The following is an 11,145-nucleotide window of genomic DNA, read 5'->3' on the forward strand; positions in this document are numbered from 1 at the left end:
AGAGAGAGAGAGAGAGAGAGAGAGAAATTAAACCACCAGTCCACCAGACATAAGTCCTAGGTTAAACCCTGACCCATTTTGAAGTTAGTGACACAACCCCTATCAAATTCAGTAGGGCTATAATTTCATCTTCTGTCTTGAGAAGCTGAAGGTGCCAGTCATGTTTTGTGGATATGTAAGTTTTCATGCACATGTACATTAAAAAAAATTAAAGAATAGCTGGACTCCAAGTCTACAGAAGCCGGTACTTTAGAAATTATACATACTTATTTTCACATGTATTTGTCTGTGTAAAAGTGCAGAAAAATCAAAATCTTAGTTTGCCTTTGATTTCTTGAATTGACACTTTAGGCTTGTGTGATAGCCCCTGTCCATTCTGGATGTTGGCAAACCTCTTGAGTCTTTCATTTGGCAGCAAATTCAATTTTCACTGATGCATTGGTGGGCAACTGGGCACAAAAAAGTATGAATCACAAGATGCAAGTCACATAGTGATCAGTAGTTCTGCTTCCTGCACCAGGAAGCAGCAGGCACTTGGGCTCCTTTTATACTACAAAGTTCTGCCAGCAGAGCTAGATTACACCCTGGAAATAATGCAGCTTTGCTGGCAAACTTGCTGATATGAATGCAGCTCAGCAAGTAGTAAATGCCTTCTGACAACAGAGCTGCTTGCATCTGGGGAAGGTGGCATAGCCCTGGAGGCTGAAAGACTTCTGGCAGCACCATGGCTGGATCCAGGATCAAGCAGAGGGAAGTGCAGCTATGTCTCTTTCTGTTGTGTGGCTCAGTTGAGCCAGAGCCTATGACAATCGGCTGTTGTGTACAACAATCATCTGTGTATGCTGTGAACTCAGAGCTTGCAGCGCACACAGAGCTTTGGCAAGAGCTGCACTGATATGCCAGTGAGATCAGACAACTCACTGCACGTGTGCCACACCGCTGATGGGGGTGTGACCACGCTGCCACACCTCCCCTGGATCTGCCCTGGGCAGAACTGAATATACACCAAAGGGCCTGGCCGTCCTACCATTTTCTCTGTGGCTAAAGCCCCCTCATGTAAACTTGTGTGAACAAGTATCAGTACTCTAACTCCAAACTAGGCCAGTGGGTTTGCAGTACGAGTTGGCCTTGAGAAAGCCAGACTTATTTGTACCCAATCTGGCAAGAACGTTAGGACCTGTGAAAACATGAGAAAAAACCCCCCAGACATCTGAAAGCATTAGCGTTAATTTATTAACAATTCCTTGCCCTTTAATTAGAACGCTATTAAAACTCACTTGTTTAACCCCTAGAAATTCTGGGCGCTTTGATGTCAATGATGATCATTTGGATGGTGACTGGCGTGATGACATATTTGGCTAGCCTCAGGCTCCTTCATCCAAATTATGAGATTGAAGCCACAGTGATGCTCATTACTTCGGGCTGTGCAGTGATAGCTAATATCATGTAAGTTTTCTAAAATCCTCAATCTTTTGGGGATTTCCTGACATGGGGAATATGTATTTTTACACATACCCAGATGGATAGTTAGATTTTGCTCTACAGAGTGTGTCAGGGTGTTGTTTTCTGATGGAAAGATATCACTGACATTTGCAGCACTCCATCTTTTTCAGAATAAGTTTGACTCTACACCAGACTGGCCATGGACATAGTCATGGAGCACAAGCCAATGAACGTATGTCAGCTCCACAACAGAAGCCGGTTTTGGCCAATGCCAGTGTGAGGGCAGCTTTTGTTCATGCCATTGGGGACATATTTCAGAGCATTAGTGTGCTAATTAGTGCACTTATAATATTCTTTAAGGTCAGTTTTATTAGTTTACTCACCTTCATAGCAATTAAGAATAAAGTTATTTCCATAACTGTCATTAAATACTAAGTAAATGTTTTTCTCTCTCAGTGATATATATTGTATATTAGTCAATGGCAATTATGTTCATTTCAAGGAATAAGATGGCTGTTGAGAGCAGAACAGTTTTTCCTCAGCATTTAAGCCATAAGGAAGATACAGTTGTTTTTCTCTCTTTTTCATTCTTAGTGATTTGAGGCCTTCAAAAGCTGCCAAAGAATATCTGTAACAGTTTCTGTGTCGTGTATGGATTATAGTGCTCTGGGATTAGCTAATTAAACAAGCCAGCCAGCAACTGAAAATGATGGATTTAATTTAGTACCATGTTTATCTTTTTTTTTTTTTAGCCAGAATACAAAATAGCTGACCCCATCTGCACATTTGTCTTCTCCTTCTTTGTTTTGGCAACAACCATCACCATTTTAAGGGATATTTTGCTCATTTTAATGGAAGGTAGGAACTGCATGTTCTGTTTTTTTCCAGAATCAGTACTATTATGGTCTTTTACGTCTCCCTCCATTGTACTTGAAATCACCAGCCAAGATCATAAAAAATGGATACCTAAGGTTTGGTTCATAAGTCCATGTCCTGATTTTTAGAAGTGCTTTGCATCTTTAGGTGTTGAATATGGATTTAGGAGATTCATTTTAGGCTTGCTTGAAAAAAACCAAACCTTCAGCATTCCTTAGAGAACAAATAGGCATGTCATCCCTGTTTCATAGAAATCCTCACATAAATCATTATAATTTAGAGCTTGATTTTCAAAAACACCTGGCAAACAATTTCATTTATCCATCATGAATACAGGCAAGTTACTACATTTGTGTGTATAAATTAGATACTGACATGGATATCTAATTGGCTATCTGAGGGCACAAATAATCAGCCTCCACATGCATTTATGACAACTCTGCATGCAAATTAGTTGAGCAGTTGAATGTCTGTTTGAAAATCAGATCATTTCTGCATTACAGATTGTCTTGGACGATCCAACTATTTGGACTTCCAACTATTTTAAAATAACATATACAAAATTTAGAATAGATGAGAGTGGACAGAAATACACATCAGATCTCTGAACATATTTTGAAGATAATCTGGCAAGGTCTTTTCTCTGTGACCTCATTCAGTTTCCAGTTTTGCTACTCTGTATGTGAAGATAAATCTGCAATTGAAGATATGTACATAAACAGGAAGTCAGAATTTAACTTGTAGGGTGTGTTAAGTGCAAGGGTACATGTTTCCTGTGGCACAAATAACAGTGGCACATATTTGTGCTGCTGCTTTTTGGCTCAGGGCACACCCTTGCACGTGTGTCCGGTGCAAGGCAAATTGACCTGGGTGGTGTTGGGGCCAGTACCTGGGCTGGCTCCAGCAACCTTACCTGGGGTCTGGGGGCCTCCCAGGGAAGCAGCATCGCTGATCAGGCCACATGGAGCCTGGCTGGCAACCAGACTGCAGTTCTGGCCAGCTAGGCTCTGTTTCTGGAGGTGTATGCTGCTGCCACATGAGCTTCATTGCCTTTTTTAGCAGCATTTTTATTTGACACTGGGATCTCCTGGTGCTAAATTTTGGCAGCACACTGCTAATTAGTGCACATGGGCATGTGTGCCGCATGCAGTTTGTAGCACCTCAAACAGCTTTCAGGCACCGCAAACCACACATGCGCACTTAGCTGAACACACCTGTAGATTTGAGCACTAGTATTTTCATAGTATAATTATCTTAATGTATTGTAAGGAAAAACCGTACTAGAGATACTTCTTTGGTCAAATAATATCCATGATGGCGAGAGGCTATAAACAAACTGTTATGATGGTACCCTATGACTTTGGCTATTATGGGAAACTGACTGACCAGTTGTACATTATACACTGTGCCAACATTAGAAGCTATGGCCAGAAACACAGAAATGGTTTAACACTTCACCTGATATTGCACCACAGCCCTGCAGCATGTCTTTCATTCTTCTGAGATCCAAACTCCTTTGCTTGTTGCTGCCTTAAATCACAGGTAGGCCTTGCCCTTTAACAGCAACATAATACCCACACCTAGCTAAACAAGACTCTTTGTCTAGAAGGAACAGTGCATTTTGAGGTCATTTATCAGTATTTTTTATAATTTTAAGCATGTTCTCACCATAATTATACTAGTGGGATTCCTTTTTATGAAATCTTGATGGAATTATATCCATTCATTATGAGAATCTTTGTGTTGGTGGTTCAATAATGGAACTGCAATGCATTCCTACAACTGGTGTTTTCCTCCCCAAGTGCATACCATTACTTCTCAAATCCATTTGGCATTTGTGAATTCTGCTTGCTAAGTTCATTGTATGCATCCTGAATACAACAGCTAATGTAAAAAAAATACCCCAGCAAACTAAAAAAAAAAAAAAGATTGTACTATAAGTTTGACCTTCTGTGGAATGGGCAATTTGCAAGCAGCAGAAATATGAAATACTGCTAAGACTTCTAGTTACATTGATCTGAAGAGGCAAGCACCGGTATTTTTCAGATGAGGTTAGAGTTCAAGGTGAAATGGACAATTCCCAGCACATTTTCATCAAGGCTGTAAGACTGACTAGATTTAGCAATATTTAATGTTGTCAGCTATGAGCCTGAAAATTTGATTTGCCAAGGCTGAATGGTTCTAGCAGTCACGGATGCATGTTTCAGCCTTCCTGGGGCTGAACAGTATGATGCAGCTGTTGTCTCAGCTACAAAAGACATAGGCCCTAAAGGGAAGGCGAGCTAGAATTATGTAGATTTTGGATTGTTATGGTTTAGCTGGTCTGACTGTCTGCATAGCTAATAGCTTATTATGTCTTTATTCTCTTTTTTCCTTTGTGTCTATTTCTGCTTCATTAAGAAAAATTCCAGTGTTACCATGATATAAGTTTTACATGCTCTGGCCTTAGTTATTAGGGCATAGAAAGTTAGAAATTATCTTAATTAACTGCCTAGCTGGAGTACAATGAGCAGATTATACCGTTTACTTTGGCTATAAACAAAGTAGACAAAGCCTTATTGGCTGATTACATCAAGAGCTTGATCCTGTAAAAGACTTGGGCATGTCCAAATTAGGTCCTAAAACACCTGTTAGATTGCTGTGTTACTGGTATTATTATATGTGGAGAAAGGTGCTTCAGGGTAGGACCCCAAAACGTCAGTTGCAGAGCATGAAGATGACCAGAGCTAACCAATAAGAAATGCAGAGAAGAGTGTATGGAGCTAAGGCATTTAACTCAGAGCTGCAGGCAGGCATCTCCACTTATATGAATCTGAGGCTTAGAATTCTCTCTGAGAGTAGACACTGATATCCATTCTTCAAGGTTAGGGACATAAATTACACATAAACCAGTATAAGTGATTGGAAACTGGTTCAGATCTGTAACACAACAGGGCTAGGGATAGACGTTACACATAACTGGTATAAGAGACCAGAAACTGGTTCAAAACTGTAACACAATAGAAGTTCAATGCACATAAACTGCTTTCAAAATGGCCAAAACTGGTCTAAGATAAACCCAGTTGGATGTAGTAACAGACTTAACTGATTTACGTTAAATTGGTTTATTGGACCTCTGTCCCAGATCCCTTCCAGATTCAAGTTACCATATAGTCCCCCAGCATCCGAGGATGCTTTGCACCTCCCCTGCAAACCCTCCTTTGCAGAGTGATCAAGCTAGCTTGGCCCAAGCTGTCTGCTCCAGGCAAGCAGGGAAGCATGCTCTACTGTCCCCTGGCTTCTGGCCTGAGACACTGCAGGCATCTGGCTGCATTTCTGGAATCAAAAGTGAATGTCTGTTCACTTGCTTATTGGTTCAATCTACACAGTTTAGTCTAATCTGCAAAGATTGAACCCATTCAGCCTCAGGTTTTTTGACTGCCTGTACTTAGCCCAGAAGTTCAGTCCACCTGAAATGCTTTCAAAATGGCTGAAACTGGTTTAAAATAAACTTGGTTGTATGTAGTATAAGACCTAACTGATTTAGGCTAAATTGGTTTATTGAACTTCTGTCCCAGATGCCCTCCAGATTCAAGTTAAATCACAGTTCCCCAGCATCCCAGGATGCTTTGGACCTCTCCTCCCAACCTCCTCCCCCCCACTCAAAGAGTGGGCAAACTAGCTTTGGCCCAAGCTATCTCCTCCAGCTGAGCAGGGAGGTACACTCTAGTGCCTGCCAGCTTCTGGCCTGAGACACTGCAGGCACATAGCTGCATTTCCAGAATCAAAAATGAATTCCTGTTCACTTGCTTATCAATTCAATCTACACAGCCTAGACTAACCTGCAAAGAGTGAATCAATTCAGCCTCAAGTTTTTGAACTATCTGTACTTAGCCTAAAAGAAATGATCAGAGGACACCCTTTTCTTTTAAAAGGTGGCAGTGCCCACATATTTGCTAGTAGCCTCCAGGTTAGAGCACTTGTCCAGGAAGATACTTGGGATTAATGTCCCGCTAATCCTGAGAGAGTTCAGACCGCTACAGAACAGAGTCAGGCTTCCTTTTGTGTTTTCTTTCTGGCCTATTAATTTTGCCTTTGCTTTACAGTGGTAATCTTTTAACAGGAAGTCCATTACCTGATGGTTAAAACATTTTCTTGGAAGGTATGGATTTGAACTCCGGGTGAGAATTATAGGGCATCAGAGAGAAGTAGGACTGGAAGGAACCTCCATAGATCATCTAGTCCACCCCCTTGAAGATGGCCTAAAATCCTGTTCCCTCATTTCCTGGGCTAATTTGCTAACCTTGAGGCCATTGTAGAATAATTGTGTGATGACAACACCACAGATATTGTAAAAGAAAATGGCCACACATGCAATTTTGTCCAGTCCTGTTGATATGTGTAAGGATGTTTTGAGAATGTAAATTCCCATCAAGAGACTTAGGCATTGGTTCAATGTGTAGTGGCAGTCAAAAAGTCCAAAATGTTAGGTCAAAATGTTATGAATCATTAGGAAAATAACTGAAACATGAAATCACACACACAGACACACACATATAATGAATTTGTATATTATGAATAATATAAATTCATGGAGCACCCATATTTGAATATTGGGTAAAGTTCTGGCTGCCCCATCTCAATCTCAAAAAGGATATACTGGAACTACAAAAGGGACAGAGAAAAGCAACAAAAATATCAGTGGCATGGAATAGCTTCCATCTAGAGAGGGACTGGAAAAACTAGAAATTTCTTCAACTTGGAAATAAAACTGCTGAAATGGGATATGGTAGCAGTCTTATAAAACCATGAATGGAGTGGAAAAGTGAAAAGGGAACTGTTATTTATTATGCCTCATAATTTCATTGGGAGTCCTCTAGTTCTTGCATCATCAGGCAACAGGTTGCAGACAAACAATAGAAAGTCCTGTTTTTACACAACTGTCACAGTAGACTCAGGTGCCCTGCGCCTGAGAGTGGAGGCTGCTCTGGGGAGACCCCTAGTGGCAGAAAGGGGGAGGCTCAGCTGCCAATCACCAGGGCTACACAGGTGCTGGTTGCTAGGGTAACTGGTAAAACCAGCTGACAGGAAGGGGCACGGCTAATTCTTCTTAAGCCCAGGTAGGAGGCCAGGAGGGTAGTCCCTCTCCAGCAGCCGTGGGAGTAGGGACTCAGCTCGGACAGACAGAGGGGAGGACTCTGGCAGTGAGAGCATCCCCCGGTCACTGCTGGGGTTGGGGAGCCCTCCTTCCCCCCCCCCACCCCACTCCCTCACTCTCTAGTAGGGAGTAGATTTTGGTTGACCGGACGGTCTAGTTTTTATGTTGTAGCCCAGGGGCTTTATGTTTTATGTTTACTGTTTTGACCAGAGGACTGGGTGAGGCTGTTAGGGGTTGGAGGAGGCCTCATAGGGACTCCCCAGTAGTGTGGGGGTTCCTGGTGCCCGAGAGGGCACAGCATTTGTGGGGTGCAGTGGCCATAACCCCAGAGTGAGAGAGAGGGGGCCGCAAGGAGCCCCGAGAGAGAAGGGGGCAGCAAGGAATCCCAGGAGAGGGGGCAATGAGGAGCCCTGGAGTGAGAGAGAAGGGGGGCAGTGAGGAGCCCCGAGAGAGAAGGGGGGCAGCGAGGAGCCCCGGGAGTAAAGAGGAGGGCCAGAATATAACAAGGCCCAGGTCAAACCACGTCAACTCCATCTTCGAGGCTTGGGCTGCGGTGTAGGGGAGGAAAAGGAGCTGCAGATAGCGCCCCCTGTCACCGGGGCGCGGAAAAATGGGCAGCCTCCCGCTGATTACAACCATCTTTTAATCAAGTAAGATCAAGAGATGGCAGGAGAGTAAGCAGGCGGTTGGCCCATTACAGGAGGGCGGAGTCACTCCCAGAAGGGCTCCGATATTGATACTCCTGTCACAACAACCCATAGTTAACACACAGAGCTCATTTCCACCAGATGTTATGGATGGCAAAAGTATAACCAGATTCAAAAAGGGATTCAGTACATTTATAGAGATATCAATGGTTAGGGATTCAACCCGTTCATGGAGATTGGGAAGGAATGTCAGGGATGGATCACCTTGTTTCTTATACTTTTCTTCTAAAGCAGAGGTTTCTTCTAAAATATCTGGCCTGCAGTGTTGCTCAATTTGGCCCATGAGGTTGCTGGCGGGCTAGGGAACTTGGGGGCATGGCTAACGGTGGACAGGGCCTGCCTCAGAATTCAGGGCCTTCGAGTATCACTAAACATGGCCACTGCTGGCACAGGGGCAAGCGAGGGCTCTGCAACATACTCCTCAGTCACCCTGTGGCCACTTGCCTCACTGTCACTTGCATGACTCTGCCATGACAAGTACAAACTGGGTCCATGGCCACTTGCCCCACTGCTATTTTGGTGCCTGCTGCCACTGCTCCATGCCCGGGTTTGGATCGGTTGGCAATGAGCCTCTGGGTCTAAGTCTGGCCTGGGGCACTAGGTTAGTTTGATACCCCTAGTCTAAAGCATCTGCTACTTTCTACTGCCAGAGAAGATGCTGAATTAGCTGGATTGTTGGTAGTTTTTTGTTGTCATGGTCACCTGATCCTGATTGGGCCTAGGTAGGAGCTAGGCACCAAGTACAGGTTTTCCTTGCTTTATGCAGTACTTGTGTTCCCAGAAAAATTTGCATAAATCAAATTTGAATAAAGGAAACCCAGTTTATAAGGTAACAAATAGGGATACATTCCCACGGTGGTGAGGAAGGAAGGGAGTAAGGCTGAGGCTAGGGAAGGGTTGGGGGGGGAAGGATGTGGCACAGCCCAGCGGCTGCAGGTAAGTGGTGTTGGCTGCTCCTAGGGCTGCAGCAGGGGGCGAAGTGGAGGGAACTGTCAGTGGGTGCAGGGTGAGGCTCTTACTGCTATGCACACCCCAGGAGGGCTGCAGGCTGGGGAGCTGCTCTGGGCTTTTCCTGGGAGGTTGTGTACTCCCAGATCTGCGCATGGGACAAGAACAGGCTGCCACTGTGGGCTGGGGCCAGTGGTGGCACTGGGCTCTTCCTGGTGCTTGGGGCAGGTGGCATCCTGCTCTTGTCCCACGCACAGATCTGGGGGCATGGGCCCCCTGGAAAGAGCCTGATGCAGTCCCGCAGCCTGCAGCCCTCCTGGGGTGTGTGTAGCAGCAAGAGCTGTACCCCACACCCTGCCCCTGGGCTGTGCCATGCCGTGGTTTAGGCAGATGGTGTTGGCTACTCCCAGGGCCACTGCACCAGGGGCTGGGATGAGTGGGGACAAGTAGAGCCCCATGGGGCTCGGGGCACAGCACGGCCCAGCAACTGCAGGCAGCTGGTGTTGGCTGTTCCTGGGGCCACTGCAGCAGGGGATGGGGTGAGCAGCAACAAGCTGCACTGCGCTGCGCTGTGCTCCCCCCCCCCGGGCCTCCACTTGTCCCCACTCACCCCAGCCTCTGCTGCAGAGGCCCCAGGAGCAAACGATGCCAGCTGCCTGTACCATGGCATGGCACAGCCCAGGGGCTGGGGTGAGTAGGGACAAGCAGAGCCCTGCGGGGTTCAGGTTATGGTTGCAGGCAGCTGGCATTGGCCACTCCCAGAGCAGCTTTAGCAGTGGCTGGGGTGAGTGAGGCCCCAGCCCCACAGCCCTTTCCCCTCCTCCCACAGATTTACCTGCTTAGAGGAGAGGGGAGCATGCCAATGCCAATCGCATAAGAGTGAATTTACCTTGCATATAATTAATTTGGAGTATAAAAAGGGTCATTGCATAAGAGTGAATGCATATATACAAAACCCACATAAACCTCTAGTTCAGGCTGGAGTCGTTCTAAATAAAATAAATGAAGGCAGTTAGGCAGTTTAGGCATCTCCAGGATTAGGTAGCCTTTTAGTGGCTTTTTGGATTGCAGTTCTGGATTTAATTCTCTCAGTTTTGCTGAAGTCTAGGGTGGAGGTGAAGAGGTGACACAGAAGAGTGTTGCACAGCCCTCACTTGGCCCTATGTCACAGTTTGGAGAGGAGATGAGCAGCCAACTATGGTGAAAGAGCAGCTTAGGGACTATTTAGAAAAGCTGGATATAGTTATACAAGTCCATGGGGCTGGACGGGATGCACTTAGGGTGCTGAACGAGTTGACAAATGTGACTGCAGAGCCCCTGGCCATCATCTTTGAAAACTCATGGCAATTGGAAGAGGTCCAAGATGATTGGAAATTGGCAAATATAGTGCCCATTTTTAAGAAAGGGAAGGAGGATCCAGGGAACTATAAACCAGTCAGCCTTACACCAGTCCCTGGAAAAATCATGGAGCAGGTCCTCCATGAATCCATTTATAAGCACTTGGAGGAGAAGGTGGTGATTAGGAACAATCAGCATGGATTCACTAAGGGCAACTCATACCTGACCAGCATGATTGGCTTCTATGATGACATGACTGGCTCTGTGGATGTAGGGAGACCAGTGGATATGGTCTACCTTGACAACATTCTTGCAGGCAAGCTAAGGAATTATGGGTTGGATGAATGGATTGTAAAGTGGATAGAAAACTGGCTGGATCACTGGATTCAGAGGGTAGTAGTCAATGGCTTGATGTCTCGTTGGCAGCCAGTTTCAAGTGGAGTGGCGCAGGGATAAGTCCTGGAGCTGGTTTTGTTTAATATCTTCATCAGTGACCTGGAAGATAGCATAGAGTGCATAGAGGGGGTTCCAGAGAGGATGGAGCTCGACTGTTCTCAGTGGTGATAGATGACAGAACAAGGAGCAATGGTCTCAAGTTGCAGCAAGGGAAGTAGGTTAGATATTAGGAAAAACTTTCTCACAAGGAAGGTAGTAAAACACTGGAACAGGTTACCCAGAGAAGTGGTGCAATCTCCA

At 45.1% G+C, this 11,145-nt stretch overlaps 1 protein-coding gene across 1 annotated transcript in view; it reads left to right on the forward strand.

The window, feature by feature from the left end:
* The window catches only part of SLC30A8 (solute carrier family 30 member 8), a 34,723-nt gene that overhangs the window by 15,490 nt on the left and 8,088 nt on the right, over nucleotides 1-11,145 (forward strand). The window contains exons 5-7 of the mRNA XM_019519451.1: nucleotides 1,293-1,446; nucleotides 1,614-1,803; nucleotides 2,196-2,301. Coding sequence (XP_019374996.1) covers nucleotides 1,293-1,446; nucleotides 1,614-1,803; nucleotides 2,196-2,301 — 450 coding nt within the window. The remainder of the gene's footprint in view (nucleotides 1-1,292; nucleotides 1,447-1,613; nucleotides 1,804-2,195; nucleotides 2,302-11,145) is intronic.

This window comes from Gavialis gangeticus, unplaced genomic scaffold (assembly GCF_001723915.1).
Source record: "Gavialis gangeticus isolate Ggan-Ray unplaced genomic scaffold, GavGan_comp1, whole genome shotgun sequence".
NCBI lineage: Eukaryota > Metazoa > Chordata > Crocodylia > Gavialidae > Gavialis > Gavialis gangeticus.